Source organism: Neolamprologus multifasciatus, chromosome 9 (assembly GCF_963576455.1).
Source record: "Neolamprologus multifasciatus chromosome 9, fNeoMul1.2, whole genome shotgun sequence".
Lineage (NCBI taxonomy): Eukaryota > Metazoa > Chordata > Actinopteri > Cichliformes > Cichlidae > Neolamprologus > Neolamprologus multifasciatus.
Genome location: NC_140447.1, coordinates 21,833,802 through 21,855,897, shown reverse-complemented (window position 1 = coordinate 21,855,897; position 22,096 = coordinate 21,833,802). Strand labels below are relative to the sequence as shown.

The window sequence follows — 22,096 nt, the reverse complement described above, 5'->3', positions numbered from 1 at the left end:
CTAAAAGATGCATTTGCTTTTACTAAACTGCCCTTTGACCCACATCCTTGCTAAACACTGATAAATTATAATTCAAATTTCATGTGTACATTAATAATCTCAAGGGGCTGGAAGCATTTGGCAGTGTAAGCAATTAATTAGGTTTTATACATGACTACTTATCAGTGACATATTTAAAGGATTTTTCATTCAAAAATGTTTTTATTTTTTGCAGCAGTATTAAGTAGAATCAATAAAACCAACATTATTGTTATTTAACCAGTTTTGTTAATTGGGTTTCATTTTGTCAGACAGTCATAAATAACAGGGAAACACAGTAACACAGACTCACTGCCTTTACTGCATACACACCGATTGTGCTTAGGTACAAAGTAGCCCCCCAGAGGCTCCTACATAACCCAGGAAAAACCTGATTTATAACGGTGACTGTACTGACAAATGGCATATCCTGATAAAAGTGTAAGTGGTTATATTACACATGGATTTTTTTCTATGTACAGAAAACTTTGGCTCCCACTAAACAGGTTTTGGCTTTCCAGATGCAACTTTTAAGTGGGGTTTTATAATACTCAAGCTTATCCTCCTGAGGCCTGAGCTCTTGTTTGGGGTGCATTTATAATTTCCTCTAGCTATTTGGCATTAGTTGGACCTTATAAAGATAAAAACTGAGCATCAAATTTAAACAGACACAGATGGGGACAGTGGGTTTATTTTACAGCATAGCACAGCGCAGTCACCATTGTTTAAAAACTGTATTTATTGATTAGAAGTGAGTATAGGAGGCAGAAAAGCCAAAATGTAATGTCCCCATAAGAGGATGAAGAGTCTCGATGGGATAAGATGAAATTTTATTAATTATATAGCCAAAAAAATAACTGTGCCGTATGGAGTCCAATTTTGTGTCTGGATAAGCTTTGATTATACTTTTACCTTTATTACTGTCATTATGCAAAAGCAAAAATTGTAGAGAGATTTGTAGCAAAAGTACCTTTATTGTGATGAAAAAATAACAGCAGTAATGCTTTCCTGGAAGACGGATAAAAAGGAGTCATCACCGCTGACTTCGTATACGCTCAAAGGTGAATGTGAATTGATGATTGTTGTGGAAAAACTTTGAGAATCAGTCGAGAATGTTTTGAAAAGTCGGTGACACATGAAAGCTGAAACAGCTCCACATCCTCCTCTGGCATGCTGCTCCCAGTAGTGCTTTCTTGGCTTTTAAAATGTCTTTTCAAAAACAAAAACAAAAAAATAAAAGCAAAAAAGAAGAAAAGAAATGGAGATCACAGGGCGTGATCTATTTGACCAGCTTTGTCTTTCACACAGAACGCACACAAAGCAGCATTATCGCCCACATTATCATCAGCAGTAAAGCCTAAAAACTGCTAATCCTGAAAAATACCACAAGTATGAAGCGACTTGTAGCGAGACTGAGAAACTGAGAGGCAGACGATCTCCTCCCCTCGTCTACCTGAAGAAGAAATAAAAGCTGCTCCGGCCGCTGTGGTAGCCCAGGTGAGACAGGCTGTGAATGTAAAATGCTGACTTGAGAGTTCTTTGAGCCGTGTGGGTGAAAACACAGCACTCAGGGCGCTGCGATTGTGAATGGGGACACAGAGAAGAGCCAACACGGTCAGTTAAACAGAGTTAAACAGAGGCTACAGATCAACACACAGATAATGTGATCTGCTCAGGCGAGCACGCCCAGAGTCTGCCTGAAAATCTGCTGCGCTCGGCGTCATTGTGTGAGTGATGGGTTGTTGGAGAAGCTTTCAGATTTATCTGAAATATTATCATTGAGCCTCATTCGATGATAGGCCTTTCAGATGCTATGTTATTCGGGTAAATCTAGGTGAAAAGAGAGCAGGCTTTATTGCCGCGTCTCTGGCACGGGATAATATGGATAGCAGTTGGAAGGAGAGCAAGGAATAAGGAGAGGCGAGGCTGTGTTCAACACCTAAACAGGTGATTTTCCGCCACGGTGACTCCTCTCAACACCTCGGCGGGAGGCACAAAATGACAGAGCTGGCCTAGCATTTGTACTGATTGCATGTGTTGGAAGAGATAAACAGTGATCATCCAGTTTGTAGAGCCTGCATGTTAACCATTGTGGTTTATTCTTTTCATTCGCTACGAAAAAGGGCGTCTGAGAAGATTTTTGGCAGATCGGGATGCTCCGGTTTAACGCAAGTGTTGAAATAAGCTCACGTCGGTGTGTTTATTTAAAAAAAAAACAACTAACAGTTTTAAGGTAAAATTCAAGCCAGCAAATTCAAAGCCTCCATTATATCATGTGACAACATTTTGTCACCTTTAGCCCCCTCCAGCAGCTCCTGGTTTAATATAGGCAAACTTGCAAGGATACACGGGGATAAACACACACAAAATAAATGTGTCTGGCAGGGAGGAAAAAAAAGCCTGCAAATTGTTAAAAATGCATCTTTTTCGGTATGAAGGGGGGAGTCTTTAAACTCCGCCGGGCTCTCCGTCGCCTTGTTTGACCATGAGGGTCACCTGGTGCAGCAACCCATGTAATCTCAGGAATAGAGGGAAAAATAGTGTCCCCGCAAACCGTGGAGAGACCCCTGAAAATAAAATCGTCTGACACGAACAACTGGAGTTTATTCTTGGTTTTTGCTCTTTTCATGTGGCCGTTTTAAACTTAATTGCTTTTTTTTTCCTTTTCGGGGCCTGCACTAGACAAAAAAAAGAGCAAAGATAAATGGACAAGTGGTGGAGGTGCAAGCAAGGGGGGGGGGGGCAGATTTGTCTACGCTCGGGCTCGGGGATTTGTGCGAAGCGTATTTTCTGCTCATCTGTGAGTCAAGAAAAGAATCAAACGTGCGTTTAACCTAACAGGGAAATTTCAAAGAGAATTGACCTGATGCTGAAAGTGGTTACATATAAACTTTTTACAGGTAGAAACAATCATCTACAAAAATATCGGAAAGTTTTACCCTCAATCATCCAGCCACAGCTGAATCAAAGTGGACCCAGCAGGGTAAATCATCAGTCAATACCACTATTGTTTCTGTATGAGGAGAATGTCCTTTATCTGGAGCATCATGGAAGCTTCCCTCGTCCGTCCTGCCCCCACATTTCTGTCTCCTCCCTGCTCTTTTCCCACTCCGGAGTGAATGTAATCAGCTGTGACATGAGAAAACACGTTCTGTGTCTGTCAGGACTCTGCAAGTCTTCCGCTGACAGTCCTCTGCTGACTCCCCTCCTCCCCCAAAAAAGCGTCCCCCCCACCTCCCTGCCTCCCCTTCCTCACATCCGCTGTGCTTATGAACATCAAAATGCCATTAGGCCCTCCAAAACACCTCTAGTCCCTTGGTTGGCGGGATCCTCGTACCGTGGTCGTGCACTCTCAGCCCTCCCAGCGCCAAATATTGCTCACCACTGGGCCTCAGCTCCAGCCGTTGTGAAAAATAAACCCCAAAAAGAGCCATTTTTGAGGAGAAATATTGGAACGTGAAAGACAGATAGAACAACTGGGGCAGATAACACCCGGCAAAATACAATAACGCTGCATCCGGTGACAGTCGGGCATTGTAATTGCTTAAGGCAGCGTAGGGATGGTGGTGGCAGCGGGTGTGGACGTGGAGGTGGCCGAGGTGGCACGGCGGGTGCTAATGGAGTGATGTCATATGGAAGACCAGAATGACAGCTAGTTAACTGAGGCGGTTTGGCTGATCAAATAAAATGCATTAACTCCAGGAAATGGATATCGCGGGCGGTCTCAGAAATGGCCATATCTAATGAGGCGAAATGCAAATGAGGGAGGAAAAGAGTCGTGAAAACGTTTAAACTAACTATAAAGGGATGATGGAGTGTCGGACAGTGGCCGTCAATCTCCCCGCTCATTACCTTCATGTGAAATTAACAGCGGCTTTAATCATTACATAAAATCTGCTCCAGCCCATTTGTTGATAATTGTGAGGCACGGCGGTTCAGAGCGGGTTCCTTGTCATTAATCACCGCAGCAGTATATTTCCACTGGTTAGGGGACACTCGGAGAGTAAAAATATAAGTTATACTACTGTCCTCCAACACTATTCCTCTTCCTGGAGAATGATCTATAATATTTAGCTGTTTCCAGATGTATTAAATTTGAAACTACTTGGTGATTAAGTATCTACAGGAAAGTGCTGACCATTTCAGCTCATGATGTGACATATTTGGTGCAGTTATTTCTGTACCATACTAGCGCTGGGCTGGAAATCACAGCGGCGACCAGCGTTGCGGGAAAATATACTGCTGCTCCGGCTATGATTTCTTAAAGTGGGTACCTGGCCACGGGAGAAAATGAAAAATCAAATCATTAAGCGATCCGACTGTGGAGAATCAACAAAGACTCTTCTCAGCCTTTAGATGAGCATTACCTCAAATATTCAATGTTTAATAAACCATATTTCTTGATTCTTGAGTTGTATTTCCACTGGACTGATTACATCCCATTGCTTTTCGTTTAGGTGGAAATGGCATCTCTTTTCACTCTGCTGTTGTTTGACATATAAATATAGCATTTGAATGACTTTAATATCTTCCTAATCAATGTCCAGTGATCTTTTGATGTCCTCAATTCAATATAGGAAGGGTCATCCATGCCGCAGCTTTATAAACACAATAAAGGTAAATGATTACTCTCCACAGTGGTGTCCAAAAATACGGCCAGTAATGAAGAGAAATGGAGGAGTTTGAGGAGGAGGCCTGTCATGTGTCATTGGCCAACTCTGAGCCCTAAGATTAATCACGAGAGAGGGGCTCTGTGGCTAAGATGTGGTCACTCTTGATCAATAAATCCACCACCCTCCCTCCCCTCCGTCCATGTCTCCTTTGCTGCCCCCCCCCCCGCATCCCTCCCCCCAAAAAAGAAAAAAAAAGAAAGAAAGAAATACAGAGTTGTTGGCATGAGCTAAATCAGCATAAGTGGAGAAGTGAATTGATGAAATACTGCCGTATTTGTATTGATTATCTCAGTTTCGACTTCAAAGGCTTCCCCCCACCTTTGAGGAGTTGACTCAAGGAAGTGCACTTTTCTTGGATTCCAGTTGAGTCTATTTACAAAACCCATCAATTGTACATTCCCGCTAATAATGAAAAAGGGCAGGTAGACAGAGGAGGGGGGGTTGGGGTTGGGAGAAAATGCAAAAAAGCTCCTCAGAGAGTGCAGGTGCAAATGAGAGGAATTTAAACCCACACAGCCCACTTCATATTACAAAAATATACATCAAACCCAGCCTCGGCTTACTACGACTGGAAACACTGCAGAGAAGAATTTCTGATAATATTCTGCAGAGACCACAAATGGGACTTTTGACTTGCTCTATGAGGAGGGTATAATGCAATAACATTGCATTAAAAGGGCCTTTTTACAGCGTGGCAGAGCCGCGCAGCTGTATTCCTCGTGCGAGCCCGGTGCTCTGTTTGCGGTCACTAATGGGCATCAGAAATTACAGGCAGTGGAATCGCGCCCCGCGGGGGGACTGGCCTCCTCAGCGGAGCGGAGCACTTAGACGGTGTCTGGGAGGCTGCTGGAGGAGAAAGGGGGGAACTCAATGTCACAGCCCTGCCTCATAATTAAAGAAACCCTATTCCTTTTCCACTGTTAGGTGAGCCCTAGCTCGGTGCTCCATCTGAGGGCTCCCCTGTGGGCGTCTAATGCGTGTTGCCCCCAGTGTCTATGTGGGCTGATCAGGGAGCTGTGCCTTTCTGCTGGGTGTCTGAGCTGCAAGCCCTCTGCCCACCTCGAGAGTAATGGGGCCAGGCTTAGAAGGATTGCAGATTTTAAAAAAGAAAAAAAATAGAAAAAGTGACGGCAATATCAACTTGGCGAGCTCTGAAAACTCAACAAAACCAGAAAAGCCAAAAAGTAAGTGCAAGGTGCAATGTGGGTGCAGTTTTAAAAGTGAAAGTGCCCTCACAGTTTTCCAGAGGATCCTTGTGAAATATGATAAATTTAACTTTCGCCTTATTTAGAAATTCAAGGCTCATCGTCGCTCCTTAAGTCTCTAGATTTTCTCCCTGCCTAATCCCTCATTTGAAGTAAATAAAAGTAGTAGAGCTGTCATGGTCAGGTTGTTTTCCTCATCTAGCTCCCATGCTTTATAATTATTCATATGAAATGTGGTGCTGTTGATGGGCAACAGTCTTATTTTCTGCTTCAGTCAACAGTGCACATTTGTATTTCTAAATTGTGGAGCGCTTGTTATGTAAGGCAATTTTCTGCCTTCTTAAGAGCCGGATCTCCTGTGCATTAATAAGAGGCTAGGCTGAGCTGCTGGAGAGCCGAGGGCCCGCTCATGCTCTAAAACCACGCAGCTACCAGCAGCCATTTAAACACACAGCCTGCCATCATATACCGCGAGTATATATTTAAAAGTTTTATTTGAAATCTGGGGATTTAAAGCAGGTGTTATTGCGGATAATGCCAGGACGTGAGGACACTTTAAAGCTTATACATGAAAGTAAAATTAAAAGAGAAGAACCCCCAACGTTTATTCTCATGCATAAATATTTTTAAATGGTCTTTTTAATTGTCATTTTCCATTAATTGTATCTTCCTCGCCAAAACTGGCAGAAAAAAGACACTCAAAACACTTTTTACTGGAAGAAATAATTTCAAATAATGTGTTTTTGTAATTCTTTTTATTTCAACATTTAAGAGCGACTTTTCCCTTTTAACGTAAACGCTGCCCAGCGTGCCCCACTGGGCCCCACTGGGCCCACATTTAAGCATGTCATTTTAATTTTGATTTAATATCCTGCAGAATGACGGCGGCTCCCTCTTTGCTAAATTCAATGAGCACAGAGCTGATCTGGAAAATCAATTAATCAATGTGCAAGACTCATTTGATACACATGATAATATAATGGGAAAAATGTCCCCCCCCCCCCACCCCCCCCCCACACACACACAAAAAAGGGAGACATTTGGAGCAAATTGGACAGTGGTGATTTTAACAGTGGTTGACATAAGTAAAAGTGCACTGCAGCGGAAAACAGTGACATGAGTGTCTGAAGGGGCCTCAGCTGGAGACAAAAGCAGCAGTGATGGGCCCGAGATTTGAGGAGGATGGTGGAGTGAGCAGGAATGGGGAGGAAAAGGAGGAGGAGGAGGAATGGGAGGATGGCAAGGAGGTGAGGAAAGATGGAGAGTGCAGACAGCCAGGCCTCTGAAAGGCCGTTGTGGTTGGCAGCGGCTGACCTTGGTGACGATGGGTTTTCACCAGAGGCTTCTAATGAAGGCTGATTGCCAGGGAATAGTGAGGGAGCCAAAGGGGTGGAGAGGAGAGCGTGTAGGGGGGAGAGAGAGAGGAGAGGGAGAGAGAAAAGGATTGAGGAGAGACTCAGGTAATTGCAGCACTTGTGGGTTGAGGCCCTGCAGTCTTGTGATGTCGGGGTGCAGTGGGGAAGAAGAGAGATGTCTGTGGACGCTTTGGTGGTAAATTGTGGAGCACAGGGATAGGAGGCAGGCCCCTAGGCTGTAATTACCCCTATGAGTGTGTGGATGGAGAGTGGACAGGCCCAGTGTGGGGCTCTGACAGCGATCAAGGAGACGACTACGAAGGGGAGAGAGACAGACGGCGGGAGTCTGACGGAGGAGGAAGACAGGACGCCTCCACCTCCGCCAGGCCCCCCGAAAACCAGCCAGCCAGACACTGGACCAAGGTCAGAAGCTATTAGTGAACACACAACACGCTGGTGACAAGACAGCCATGACAAGAACAGCAGCACTGTAGAGGGTGCAGTTTCTGGATGGAGGAAGACATAATGTAAAAGGGGGAAAAAAAGGGGCAATAAAAAGCAACTAATTAGATTAGAGGCACAAAGAGGCGGATGCCGGGCCTCCGCTGGATGGCGCAGCAGGGTCAGGAGGGTCCGGGCAGACGAACTGGAATAAGACATTTGATAGGCTGGCCTAAGCTTCCCGCTGCCATGGATCAGTATGTACTGCCTCTCCTTTCCCCTGCCTGGGCTGATGTAACTCACTGGAGTGGCAAATTACACCAGACCTACAGCTGTAGCCCGACATTATGATTAATTTGATCAGTAATTTCTCCTGTTTTTCATTTTAATCGCCGAGACCATTCTGCTGTGGCAGGTCTTTCAGATCTAATTAAGATCAATTCCGGTGTAACAGACTTGGCGCGCCTTTACCCCGTCAAATCCCTGAGCTCTCCGGGCGTGGAGAAAACCCGCAGCTCTAATCAATCAACTTCCAGCAAAATCCAGCGGGCTCCCACAATCAGCCCATTAACGCACTTAAGCAAATTTCATAATCTTCCTCTGTCTATTTGTCATCACTGTGGTGGCTATTTCAGGCAGCTCCAGGCTGCCTCTGACTGCACTCTGCATGTTGGGGAGCTGCAGACATGAGTGTGTGAAAGGTGTAGGAAGGTAAATTCTCCCTTCATTTAACCACATTAGCTTCACTAATATACGTTTAAAACACCGACTCGAGGGGGTTCGGTCTGCTGCTGTACGATTTGTAGTCTAATACGAGTATTAATGAGCTAATTAATGAAATTTGACTCACAAATTAAAAAATGCGAAACCCTCAAAAACACCAGGGATGTAATGAAGGCTTAGGATTTCTTCTCTGTGAGTTTACAAAGAATATCACACACCTCCCATGAGAAGAGAATTACAATGGGACATTAATTGGAACATAATGAGTGTTTGTCTCTCTGCGGCGCTGCGCAGTCTTTTCTGCAAATAGTTGAATGGCTGAGTGATTCTACTTGTTTGAATAATGACGGTAGGAAATAGGGGTGTTATCTGCAAAATGCTCATTGTATTATGGTAATTATGACTCCACTTTACTGCACACACTGGTTCCTCTGGGTAAAACACAGAAACATCAGAAATGCCCTTCTGTGCTGTTCATTAAAACATACAAAAGCACGATCGGGGTGACGCCGCTCACGTGCGCACGTGAAAGTCTCCACTCGGGGAATTGCATTGAATTTAAAAACTTCTGTAAATGAACCAGAGATGTGGGACCGAAAATCCAATCACTGACCCAAGCGGCGGAGGGAGGCGGAGCTGCTGTTTAAATCCTATTGCAGCCATGAGAGGGTGCTGAGGCCGTGGCCTGTCCTTCAGAGAGCCCCTCCCTGTGTGACCCACTCTTTGAAAATCCCAGCAATGACCCAGAGAAACTAAACCTTTTATGGCCATTTTGCTTCTTCTTCTACACACACACTCACACACACACACTATAATCCTATTTGATGAGGCAATATCTTAATGATACCTGATGTGGCCCCTCTGGCCCCCTCAAAGAAGGTCTGTCCTCAGCCATTGTAATCAGCAACCCTGCTTCCTTTACAGAAACACCACCTCGATAAAGCTCGGGAACTCAGACATGCAGTGAGCTTGTTTCGAAATAACAATGGTTCTGCTGCTTTTGTTTAGATTCTTGGAAATTTAACCAAGTGGTGGTTTCCTAGCAAATTAAAGCTTAAGAGAGTATCTGTTACTTAAGGTGTTTACACACTGTCTGATGCAAGCTTAATGTGTGGTTCTGTGTGTTGGTCAGGAGCTCTTGTATCCACAGTCAGACCGGACAGCCTGTTTGGCGCGATGTAGCGGCCAGCCTTTGGAGCCCATTAAATCCAGAGGCTGTTTTTCCTGCTGAGTCTCACTAGGCCGTGACAGGGCCGGAGAGGGCTGCGAGGGGAAACAAATAGCCCAACTCATCCTGGCCATAAAGAAGCTTGCACCACAACCCAATAAGGGTCTGACGCTGATGAATGTGACCAGGGACAGAAAGGCGACCCTGGCCAGTCTCCACCAGAAATGAAACCACAGGGATATAAAATAGGTTATTATCGTCACACAGTGACAGGCAGACGGACAGAAGGGCAGAGATGGATGGACAGACAAAGTGACTAAAAAGGAGGTTGAGTGGGAAGAGCAGCAAAGATTAAAGGACTGATTACGACTGGAAAGCCTAAGGATAGATAACGTCAGAATCCCTCCTCGATCTGCAGCAGCAGGATACGATTAATGCGTCTCGCCTGGCTGTGAGGTTGGATGTGCTCAAGTGCATCAAGGCTTCAATAAAAACATGCATATTCTAATAGGTCCACGTGGACACCACTTGATAAAGATCATCTGCGGACAAACAATCGAGCGCCGAGTATACAGCTGCTGGTAAAGGCCACAATGATGCGATTCACATGCACATGTCAGCTCATGAAGCACTTTTCTTTTTAAAAAGAAACACTTCCTGGCCTTACTGCAAGATCAGTGAGCAGAGCTATTGTTACTATGGTTGACGTAGATAATCTGTATTAATAAAAAGAACAAATTATTGGGCAACGGCAATGACATGATAATAAATACGTTTTAACTCTGTTCTGATGTAATTTAAAATAGCCTTTAAATATTTACATTCTAAACCAAAACAGAACTAATAAAGACCAAAAATGAAACCTCAATCCACGTAAATATAAGAGTACTGATGCAGGTGAACAGGTTGGATTAAACCAAATCAGAAGTGCCAAATCCACTTTAGATCTACCCTCAGTCATACCAGTTGGCAACCCCCTGGCAACCTCTAGAGACAAGGAAAAATGTATATTCCCTGAATGGTTGGCGAGTGGTTGCTGTCGCTGGAATAAATAGATCTCAAAGAAAGTGCGGCACCAAAAACCTCCTTATGATTGTTTTGGTTACTAGAAGATTGATGTAGTTTGCAAGGAAGATGCCAACTTGCCAACTTCACCTTCAAAGTAAAAGCTCAGTTTTTTAAAACATGCTAGTTTAAGTGGTTTTCCATTTCCAGTTTGTTAGAGAGACTTTGCAGGCAAGTCACCATCTTACATGTGAATCTGCTAGCGGCCAAAGCAATCACAAGGAGGATTTTGGTGCTGCACCTTCTTTGCGATTTATTTAATCTAACGACACCAACCACTCGCCTATGTCTTTGACACTGCATATGTCTTTAAGACCGATTTTGCTTAGTGACACCAAGTGGCCTCCACCAACCACTCATTAATTGTCAGGGAGTACACATTTTTTACGTATCTGGGGCTTAGCAATTAATTTTCCAGCAAACTCCATCCAAAAATCCAAATAGAGTGTGCTGAATTATAAGTTGTTTTAGAGAGAGGAGAAGCTGGACCTGTGCTTTTCTACAAATACATGTTAGTTTGTGGACTCACGGGCAAAGGCATGGGCGGAGTGACGGGTGACGGGAGGCTGCGGGCCGGAGACTGGTTGGGTCGGTGCGGCGGGGACTGCTGCGGCTGCCCGGAGGTGGAGGAGCAGGTGGAGGCTGGAGACGGGACGGAGGTCTGCTGCTGCTGCTGGCTGGGTGGGGTCATGTGATGCTGGGATGACAGCTGGTTCTGGTTATGGGAGTGAGACTGTTGGTGATGGTGGTGCTGCTGTTGCTGCTGCTGATGTTGCTGTTGCTGCTGCTGCTGTTGTTGCTGCTGCTGGTGGTGGTGGTGCTGTATCTGTTGGAGCTGCTGCAGGTGCTGGAGCTGGGAGTTCAGTGATGAGGTAGCTGTTGATGAAAGGACAGGAGTTTGATTCTTCGTAGTGTCTGAGCGACACGCCGCAGAAGTGTTTCAGCACATAAACAAGAGGCCTTCATTATCTGAAGAATATTTTCACACCAAAGACAGAAACACATGCACACATAGAGTGTGGGATGCATAGGGTAAACAGTGAAAGACAGATGTAAATTGCATGGAGCCACAACAAGGTCCTCCTGGGTTTTTATCCTGCATGATGGAGTCACTGAATTCAATTTAGCTAGTTGGAGGACAAAGCTATCAAGCCTGACTGATATAATTGCTCTCCGGAGCCAAAAGTCGTCATTGTCACTCGGAGAAAGAAAGAATCTTTGGTTTAATGGCTCAAAATCTCATAAGAAAGAGACATCCATCTTCCCTGTAAGAGTTCAGAAATAAACCCATTAACTAATTGGATCCAATAATAGCGTGCCATTAGAACGTAATTCCAACATTTAAATGCTTATAAATTTTTATGCTGTTTTAAAAAAAATCAGTTAACACTCAAGCTGCAGCCACACCAGACATGCAGATACTACCAAGTACCCTGAGAGCACACCTGACATAAAACAAATGTAAAAACATGTTGGTGCGACCGCTGTGCAGTTCATTCCAAACACCCGAATACACAACTTGGTGGATCTTCTGTCATTTCACACACACAAACACACACTTTATGTTTGAATGTCAGACGAAAGCCGCAGCACAACACAGACAACGAATGATTTCTACTAAAGGAATCAACCGTAACACCATATGTGCGAAATGGGCTAAAAACAACAACATCTAAGCTGACCTTCACACCCTAAACAGAAGAAAGGACAAACTGAGTTTACACACAGATGTGATGGATAGAAGAGACTTTTTAAAACCTGTGTATGTCTGAACATGTTGACAGTTCAACCGCTTAAAAACAACAAATCTCAACTTTACATATCAGAACATATTGCTACACTTGACTTCCAGCAGACTGTTTATGTGTGTTTTTGCTGTGGACTGCTCGGTGATGCTACACAGCCTTAGACAGAAAAGAAAAGAGTGAAATCAACATTTGACTGTTTCTGTAAAAGATAATTTGGGTTTAGTGGAGACAGGACTGATCTGTATGGAGATATTTCATCTAGCTTTTTACAGTGTAGTGCACAATAAAAAGACATTTCTGCCCTATGTAATTGTTTCCACAGTTAAAGTTACTTTCAGCTGCTCACTTATTCAGAAGAGGGTGACCACAGCAGGTAGCTCTGCATGTTTGATTTGCCCTTCTTAACACAAACCACAAAAGAGTTTGTTTCTCCTCCCAAAATTGAATTCAGCCTCATTTGCTTGTTAGGCAAAAGTGTAAACCACTGCACTATAGAGCCGCTTCAGGTCTTTAAAAAAAGTAAAAAAAAAATAAAAACCTACAACTTCTTTGGATGGAAAGTAGACTCTGATCTTTCAGTACTAGCATTTCAATTCCATTCAATTCAGTTTATTTACAAATCCCAACAACAGTCGCCTCAAAGTGCTTAAAACATCCAGAAAAATGAAAATGTAAAAAGTGAAGAAGAAAAACACCCTTCAATCATGCTGTGAGTGTTGATGTTACATAGTTTGCCCACCAGAGGGCACTCTACAATATGTCTCTGGGTTGCAACAACCACAACAATCAGTTGATTCAAGAACTATTGGACGGTGGTAAACGAATAGTCTACGAGTTGTTGTAACTGCAAAATTAGTTTTTAAACTGCACTGTCGTTATCTTAGACTACACTAATAACTTAATGCACATAATTCTGCGATGTGTCTCTGAAAGAAAAACTATCGGAATTTTAAATCACCAAATATCGGTATCGGTCTTTAAAATCTCTATATCTATCTATACTAAAAAGCAAGGTAATTATAAAGTAAAGACTAAATAAATAATTCAATTAAACTTCTATTAATAACTAAATTAACTACATTTGCCTCTTTTAAGTCAAATGTTTCTGCTTTAAAACTAAAAATCCACAAACTAGGGTGTAAACTGTGATGTCATTCTGAATAACATATAAAGTGTAGCAGATAATGTATTTATACTATATTAACATACACGTCCAAACTAAGCTAAGCTAAATATTTACAGTGTTTATACCACAAAGGCCCTGATAACAAACACTGGTTCAGAAAAATGACTTGTGAGCATCTATTGATAATACGGCCCAGCAATTGTGAACACATCGTAGACAAGCTTGTACACACACCGAATCAATGCACTTAAATTATTTAAGTATGCTTGTCTCATAAAAGATGAATAAAACATCAGGGCAGACAAGTCTTTGATTAGCGTGGTCACTTCGTCTCCAGGACAGGCACAGATGAACATTTGATGAAGATCAGATCATCCTCCTCTTTCCTCACTCTGCAGAAGCCCAGCCAAAGAGAGCCGGCATCTCTCGGCCAGTAAACAGCACACTTTTACATTTCTTCTACCTCCTGACACATTGACACCTCTCTCACACCCCCACCATGAATTATATATCATCTGTGCAAACGGCAAGAGTCCAATTCACACTTGAAATGTTGGGGCAAGTTGTCTAGCAAGCGCTGAGCCCCTGACAGGACCGGCTCTTTTCCTTTGCAACTTCACAACGACAAAATGTTGAGCCCCATTTAAAGATGGAATAAAAGGGAACAAAGACGGAGAAAACAAAAGGGGGGCAAAATGAGATTTCTGTCAAAAAATTATCGAAACCAGGCGAAGATCAAAGACGATTGAAGAATTTCCTCCAGCGCCAACCATTACGCCAAGGAACACGAGGCACAACAAAAGAATATGAAGCAGAAGAAAACAAATACAGAGGGAATATGGAAGAAGCCCCATGTGGCCTTATTATAAGGGCTACACTGCAGGTAACTATATTCTTTAACAGCAGTGCTTTATAAATTCTGTCATCTTGTTAAGACTGTCAGGACCACTGACCCTCCCTTCCTCTCTAACTGGGCAACTGGCATTTTGAAGCTCATTCTTTTAACCACAGCTGTCTGATTGCTTTGGTTGAGCACATAATCCAAACAGCTTGTCTCAGCTAATTGTTTGTGCTCCTTCCTCCAGCAGACACAGGGCCGAGGATGAGAGCGGGAGCTTCACTTGTGATGGAGAGAGGGCAAAAGGGTGCCGGGATCCTATAGAGCTCATTATATCTCCCACTGTCTCTTTGTTGTGTTTCATATTCACTAGTTCTCGTCTGCTGCGATGCAGTCAGCGCTCCCACTTAGTCATCGCGCCTGAGGGGTGGAAGAGCAAGGGTCTCACTTTCAGTGTTGTCACAACTTGCCTATGTTAATGTTTCTAATGAGGAATGAGCCAGATCATGCGGCGCAATGATCAGATGCAAACGAAACTCAATTTTAAACTTTTAACAACAATCATTTGGGACTCCGAGACACCAGCGCTGAGAAGTCTCAGGCCTTCAACCTCAGCGCTTTGAGAAACTGCCTGCCATCTCTCTTTCAGAGCTTCTTCTTTTTCTTTTTTTTTTTCGCTTTAGTGCCACAGTAGAAATCAACTGTTATCTCTGACTGTCCTGGCCCAGGCTTCTGAAGTAGTGGAGGACGAAGCGAGACTGATTGTCAGAGGTCGAAAGGCTAGGTCAAAGCCGGCTCGTTCGTCAGACAAAATGCTATTTTTGTTTCCTGTGCGGTTGAGTAGTGGGGTGGGAGGGCGGGCAGTCTGCTCTCTCATTACCAGCGCTATCTCAGTAGTCACTGCCAACCCACCTATTACAGCACTTTTCTCTCTGGGGCTGATTCAAGCTCCTTGTTTTCCTCCCGATGTACAACACCTGCCTTTGTAACTATTTCCCTTGAATTGCCTTATACACCCATTGCCTGTGTGCTTGTTTGTGCATATGTAAATGAGTCTGGCTACCTGTTGGTATCGTGTCATCCTAACATCCACAGTGCATTTTTCGAGTTAAATGAAATATGAAAACATCTGTCGATGCATTTAGCCTTTCTGAAAAGCAAAAAATAGGTGGTCGTCATGTTATAGCGCTTAGAAAAGACCCGGGCAAGGCCAGCATGAAGAGTGATTGCAGGGTCATAGCAATCACATCTACACAAAGGGACTTTGACTATCATTCGTTCTGTCAAACCGCACGTGATCTGTGTTGCATAAAGTACGGACAGAAGGAGTCGCAGACGATGATCTCATGTTGGAGCCGTTAAAAAGGAAACGATAGTTCACAAAGCTTGGACAGAATGTACTGAGTTTCAGGACTGAATAAAATCTAATGGTACCTTTTGTATATTCATGCATGCACACTGGCTTTCATATGCATCTCTTCCTTTTAAGCCAAGAAAAAGTTTTTCATCTAGCTGCTTATACACTGCTGCACTCTCTGGATGTCTTTAGCCTCACTTAGGAGAGGAGTGCAGTAAATTAAGAGCTAATCAGAAGCTACAGAGGAGCCTTTCCAGGTTGATGAAATTGTCCTATGTGATCCACTCTGTATTTTTAGGAACTGCTCTCGTCTCTAAACACGGCTGTCATTCTCCGACGAGAGAGGTGAGGGGGGGACAAACAAGCTCCCCATTACTGCTCTGCCTCACGTTCCTCTATGGGAGTCCATAAACCACTGTCTCAATTGCCTTTTCAGTGAGTCACACTGATAATTACTCCACTGGAGGTAAGGAGATTTAGACTCTATGAGATCTGGTAATTATGAAGGTGGTCAAGGGAAGGTCATTTTTTACTCTGTGGATTAGATCGGCGCGCTCGCACACTGATGAAGGGGATAACATCGCTGTTTCTGCTCTCATTTCCTTTGCGAAATGTTAACTTTTAGTTCACTTTCATAACACTGATTACGCGTCAAGGTAATTATTTCTATCACTGGTCATTCTGTCTGTCTTTTTTTTTAATTCAAAAGTGATTTATTAAAACGCAGAAAGATGAAAAGAAAGAAAGAAAGTGGCATCAGAGGTGGAGCATTTAGTATTAACCTGATAAATGACAAAAGGCATGAATTTGTGTAAAAAATTGACACAGTTTAGCACAGGAAACATCTATTTTTGTTTTCTAAAGACCATACTGGTGAGATAAGCACACAATAGAGGTCAGTTATCTTAAACTTCCTGAATTTAGTACACATGCTAGAATATTTTATCGCTTTTTCTGGAAATACTTTCTTATGTTTCATAAAGCATTCATTTGCCCACTGAGTTCGAAATGAAAATCTGACTTTCATAAAACAATCCACTTATCATAACTATCATACTAACATTTAAATTCACCTACATCTATCTAATTTTTTGACAACGGACCACTGCTTGCATGAAACACGATACATTATAAATATTGCGTCAACTGTTTTACTCTGACTTGAGCTTTAATATACAGACCTGCATCGCTGAATCAAGTAGAAATTAGACTTACATTTACTATTTATGAATAAAGGAATAATGGATCATTTCTGAGGATCATTGCTTCCTTTTTTTAATAAGTAGCACAGACTCATTACAATCATTCACCTTAAAATTTATTAACACAATGGTTGGTTTTAGTCAGTTTTTTAAGACACTGCAGGCTGGATTGAGATGGCCCGCAGGCTGTTTTTTGCCCTTGTGTGGTTTGCAGCATATCTGGTTCAGTTTTGGTAGAAACACTTAGACCAGGAGTGTCGGTGTTTAAACTGTGGGCCACATACACCCATAAACTCTGATCTTAAATGTGCCGAACCAGCTAAACTCCCCTTTGTGTCAGTGTATAGATGTTTAGGTAAACATATAGTATATAGTTTTATGTCATTGAATTATTTATCGATCATTTAATTGCTTTGGTTTAGTATGAACGGCTATTGGGAAGGTCTTTATTAGTGGGAAAAGCTGTAAAACTGGTGAAAATACAGTTAAAACTTCAAAAATTCATTCAGTACCTTCCTTCACTTGTTCTAAAGCACATCCAGTGGGCCGAATTAGAGTCTTAGCCTGGCCAATTTTGGCCCCTGGACTTTATGTTTGATACCCTTGATTTAGACTGTCAGATAAAGGCAGCAATACTGAAAATACTTCAATACTAGCTCTGTATTAAAAAGTAAAAGTATGAAATACTTAATACTTCATAGTTTACACCTCATACAGTGGAAACTATGATAACAATGCTAATTAAAGTTTTATATATTAATTCTTTGTTGTTGTCTAGATCTCTAATGTCTGCTGATCAATACTTGTTGGCTGTACCTAGACCCAACTTAAAGAAAAAGGTGACGGTGCTTTTGAGTTTGCGGACCCCGGTGGACACCGTTGACACCTTTAATAATAAACTTTAATAATAAAATAATAAGCTGCAAACTGCTTGTCAAAGTTGTTCAGTGCGTTTGTACATGTTGCTGCTAAAGTGAAGGTTTTTCTTTCAGAAAACACTACGATTTTTCCATGCAGCAACCAGCTGGCATTAATAACGTCTCTTTCTTTGAGTAAAGAAATTACGAATCATCGAGTGGCCCATTTAGTCTTAAAGGTCATGAAACGCAACAATCTGGTTTGGTATTTTGGCAAAAAAATGGAAATAATCAAGTGAAGTATCTCATATTTGTGCCTAAATCCCTGAAATAAAAGTTAAGCTAGAGTTAGAAAGAAAAAGGCTTAGAAAAACAAACACACGTTCTCACTCAGAGCTTCTTTTTTTTTACAGCTTGCAACATATTTGTGTTACATTCCTTCACCGGCGAGTGCATACAGCTGGTAATCACGTTAAGGGGATGGAGAATAGATACCTGCGTTGGCAACGGCTGGAATGAACACGTGGAAAATGAAACGTTAAAGGAGCTCAAGAACTACTGAATAAAAACATTACTCAGAGAGCCACAGCAGGCAATATCAGCATTTCAGCTGCAGGAGGAACTCAGCGACTACAAAAAAGAAAGAGAGAGAAAAAAAATATAGGTAGTTAAGATTTGAGCGGAGTCGCAGTTACAGGATTTTGGAGAGTAAACCACATCGCTTGTAGGGATCCAGAGATAATGCTTTCACTTTGTGATGCAAGGCAATATCAAGCAGTGTTGCAGGATTCTCACTCTGGGGGAAGCATTTCAAAGAATCAAATCCTCTCCATGGAGTTGTTACACATACAAGAAAATCCCCGTGTGCTCGATAACGTTGCCCTTTTGGTGTTGCTTACGCTTTGTTATTGATTTCCAAAGTGTGGTCCGGGAACCTCTGGGGGGGTCCCGACAAAGTTCCAGGAGGTCCCAAGCAGAAAGAGAGAGACCAAGTTTATTTTCCCTCTGATTTCAATCCTTAAGATTTTTATTTTTTCATTTTTGTGCAGTGATCTTACAGGTGAGGGTTTTTAAAGATTAAACCAAAGCGACTAATTAGTTTGAAAGTTTCTTAAATTAAGTGGCAAACTTTCTGCACTAATCCTGGTTTCAAACATTTTTTACAGCTGTCTCATTAAAATCTCTTTGAATAAATAAAAGAAATACTTTATTTTGTCTAAAGCAACTAAAACGGCTTCATTTATGACCAAACCTTCACATTCTGAGATATTTTCAGGCTCCATTCAAACACACTCCACATAAACAGTATGTAATGCAGTGAAACCCAGTATGGGGTCTCCTGCTTTTGTCCTTCAAAGTCCAGAAGGTGTTGAGCCCCCCCACCCGTGCTCCCCCTTCCTGAAAAGAGCCTGTCTGCCTGGCAGGACAGACCGGGTTATTACAGCGTGTTCATGGTCCCATCATGTGTCGTCAGACCAAAGCGGAGGCCGCGAGTAAAAGCCTCATGCAAAATTTATGTTCATGCGGCTGTTTCAGTGGGTGGAAAAATCAATATTGCGGGCCTGATGCACGGAGATGACTGAGTGCTCTCTGACTGACAGTAAAAGCTGAGAGAGATTGAGGGGCTGCATTTACTGCTCTAGAAATGGAGTGGAGTAGAGTCGCCCTAATAGTCTAGTTCACCTTAAATTTGAATTTCATTGTGGATTATTTTGGTAACAACTTGAATACTGAGGGGTTGAAGAATTACTCCATTAGATTGAAAAGAGGACTAAGCAGGATTGTTTCCAAATCGTCTCGAGCACATCTTGCATCGTGACTTCTGAGCAGCTACAGTATTGTATATTACGGGGTTATTAAGCCTTCCCTTCCTTCCCAACTTACACAGATATAAAAATGATTGTAGAATAATCAAAAGACAATGTGGGTATGAGGAGGACATCACAGGGCTTTTGTTCTGCGCTGCTTCGCTTACATATGCTTTTGATAACGTGCCACATACCCACAGTGCATTTGGGGAGGAATGTGAGAAGAGAGCGAAAAGAAAGTGAGAAAAAGAAATTCAGTGGGATGAAATAACCCCAAACAATGGGATTTGCTTTCCATTCTTCTGCCTCCATCTTCTGTCTTTAATTATTCCCTTTGGTTGTCTGAGGGAGCGTGTAAGCACTTTCACACAGCACAACATGCCCAGCAGCACAACACTGTCTGCCTTAGTGATGTGGAGACTTCTGAGTGACACTGAGCCTCTTGTGATTATTAATGCTGTTTAATACAACACAGAGCAGCCACTATGACTGAGGGAAAAAACAGATTTCAAAATGCATGCATTCAAAATGCAATGTGAATGGAATTATGTACTACATGAGCACTGAGCACTTGAGATACCCCCCCCCCCTTTTTTTGTCTTTTCCTTGCTACATAAACAATGTGTACACCGCAAAATGAAGGCTAATGTTTTGTAGATGCAACGATAACAAGCGGCCCAGTGTGCTTTATTTTTGCACACAGCATTTAATGGAACCACAGCTGATCCTAGTGGGATCCTTTGTGCCGGTTTAGTAGTTTCTTCCTGAATCGCATATGAGATATTTGAGAGCCCAGAACGATGTATGATGAATGAAGTAGCATGCTACTTATACGCTTATCGTGCTCACTGACTAGCAACAGGTTCAGCAAAGGGCAGCGGCAGTAAATGAAATTCCGCACCAGGACAATATATCATCAAAAGAAATGTATGCACCCGAAACTTACAAGCCTTCTTCGGATGCGGACAAGGTGCCTGACGGGGTTGGGGGAAGGGAGAGGCGGAGGGTATAGTGAGGAGAAAAAGAGAGGGGGGTGGCTGAAGAGAAAAGAGGGGAGGGTTTTCCTTTTTTTCTTCTTCTTCTTTTTTTCCTGGATGGGTGAAGAGCAAAGCAATGGGAAGCAGCAGCAGCAGATTTTGTTGAATCAGTTCTATTTCCATACTGGCTGATCTGTGTCTTTTAACCATTTCACTGCAGCTGGAAAATGAAAGTACCAGGGCTAATTTCACAGTGAGAGCTCACTGAACAAAACCCCCCACGGTCTGTGGCAAAAGGTGCTAAGTCTACTTTGTCATTGTGAATTACGGCAGTGTAATTCAGGAAACAGCCTTGTGCATGACAGAGAAGAGTAGGAAAAAATGTCCAGAGGAAAAAGAGGAAAAAAAATGCAAGAAAAGCCTTTTTTTCCCCTCCCCTCTATACCCTCACATGTACTTAGTGAGTCTTTCTTATGATCTGTAAGTATCAGATACCTCTCTCCAAACATGCCGTCCTGTACTGATGCCACGGGATCCATCTGTGATGTGTCTGCAGTTAGTCCAGGAATAGCACCCGCGGGACTTGCGCACTCCTCAGGCCTCCTGCGGGACCTTTTAAGCTGCATTGATACTGATAAAAGCCCCCACAAATCTGGCCCCAAGATACCTCAGCCATTAATTAAGGTAATTAGGCCCTGGTCAGCAATTAGTAACCACAGATAGCTTTTAGCTGGTGAGGGGTTTGGTTCCACACCATCTGCTGACAAATGTCACCACGGACTCTTTGGTTTCACACGCGGGGAACCGGAGAGCTGTGTTTAAAAGTGACCTCTGTGTGATCCAGACTCCCACAGCTCCTCTACTGCCGCCGCCGCCGCCGCTGCTGCAGGATCACTTTGTTTGTTCTTCTCTCAGGTTTTTTGCTTCTTTTCTCTTTCAAACACGAAAGAGCGAGCTCTATGAAAATCCATACATGTTGTACACGGTTAGAGCGAGAACAGGAAACGTTCACTGCACAAGTTATTGAACAAAATTAAAACGTCTGGGCCCAGTGTAAGGAGTATTGATCAGCGCGTAATGCTACATTGATTTGCTAGTATTATTAAGTCCATTATAGATCTGTTTTGATAACATTTTACTTTATATTATAATGTTATGTGCATATGTACTTACTGTGAGTCAATTATGCAGATAGGTATAAAACATAACAGTGACAACACAAATACCTTTGGAAATCATTAAGAAAAAGCAGAATAGACCTGCTGAATAAATCTGGGAGAAACATTTGTGCCCTTTCTATTAATATCAAAACACAGCAGCGTGCATGCTTCATCCGGTGGCACAGGTATGTGATATAAGGCACCCTGACTGATAAAAAGGAGGCTGAACACACAAGTTCAACCTCAGAGGACACATCACGCAATAACTCACATTATTGGGGAATGGGAAATAAAGGATGCCGCTGTGCTGCTTTACACAATTCCACATTTGAAGCAATCGGTGATAACACCATTTTCATTCCAGTTCAGTCCCAT

At 42.8% G+C, this 22,096-nt stretch overlaps 1 protein-coding gene across 4 annotated transcripts in view; it reads right to left on the bottom strand.

The window, feature by feature from the left end:
- Positions 1 to 22,096, bottom strand: part of pou6f2 (POU class 6 homeobox 2) — a 78,749-nt gene that overhangs the window by 20,335 nt on the left and 36,318 nt on the right. For all 4 annotated transcript variants that reach the window (XM_085172611.1, XM_085172612.1, XM_085172614.1 and 1 more), the window contains one exon: positions 11,178 to 11,524. In XM_085172611.1, coding sequence (XP_085028737.1) covers positions 11,178 to 11,524 — 347 coding nt within the window. The remainder of the gene's footprint in view (positions 1 to 11,177; positions 11,525 to 22,096) is intronic.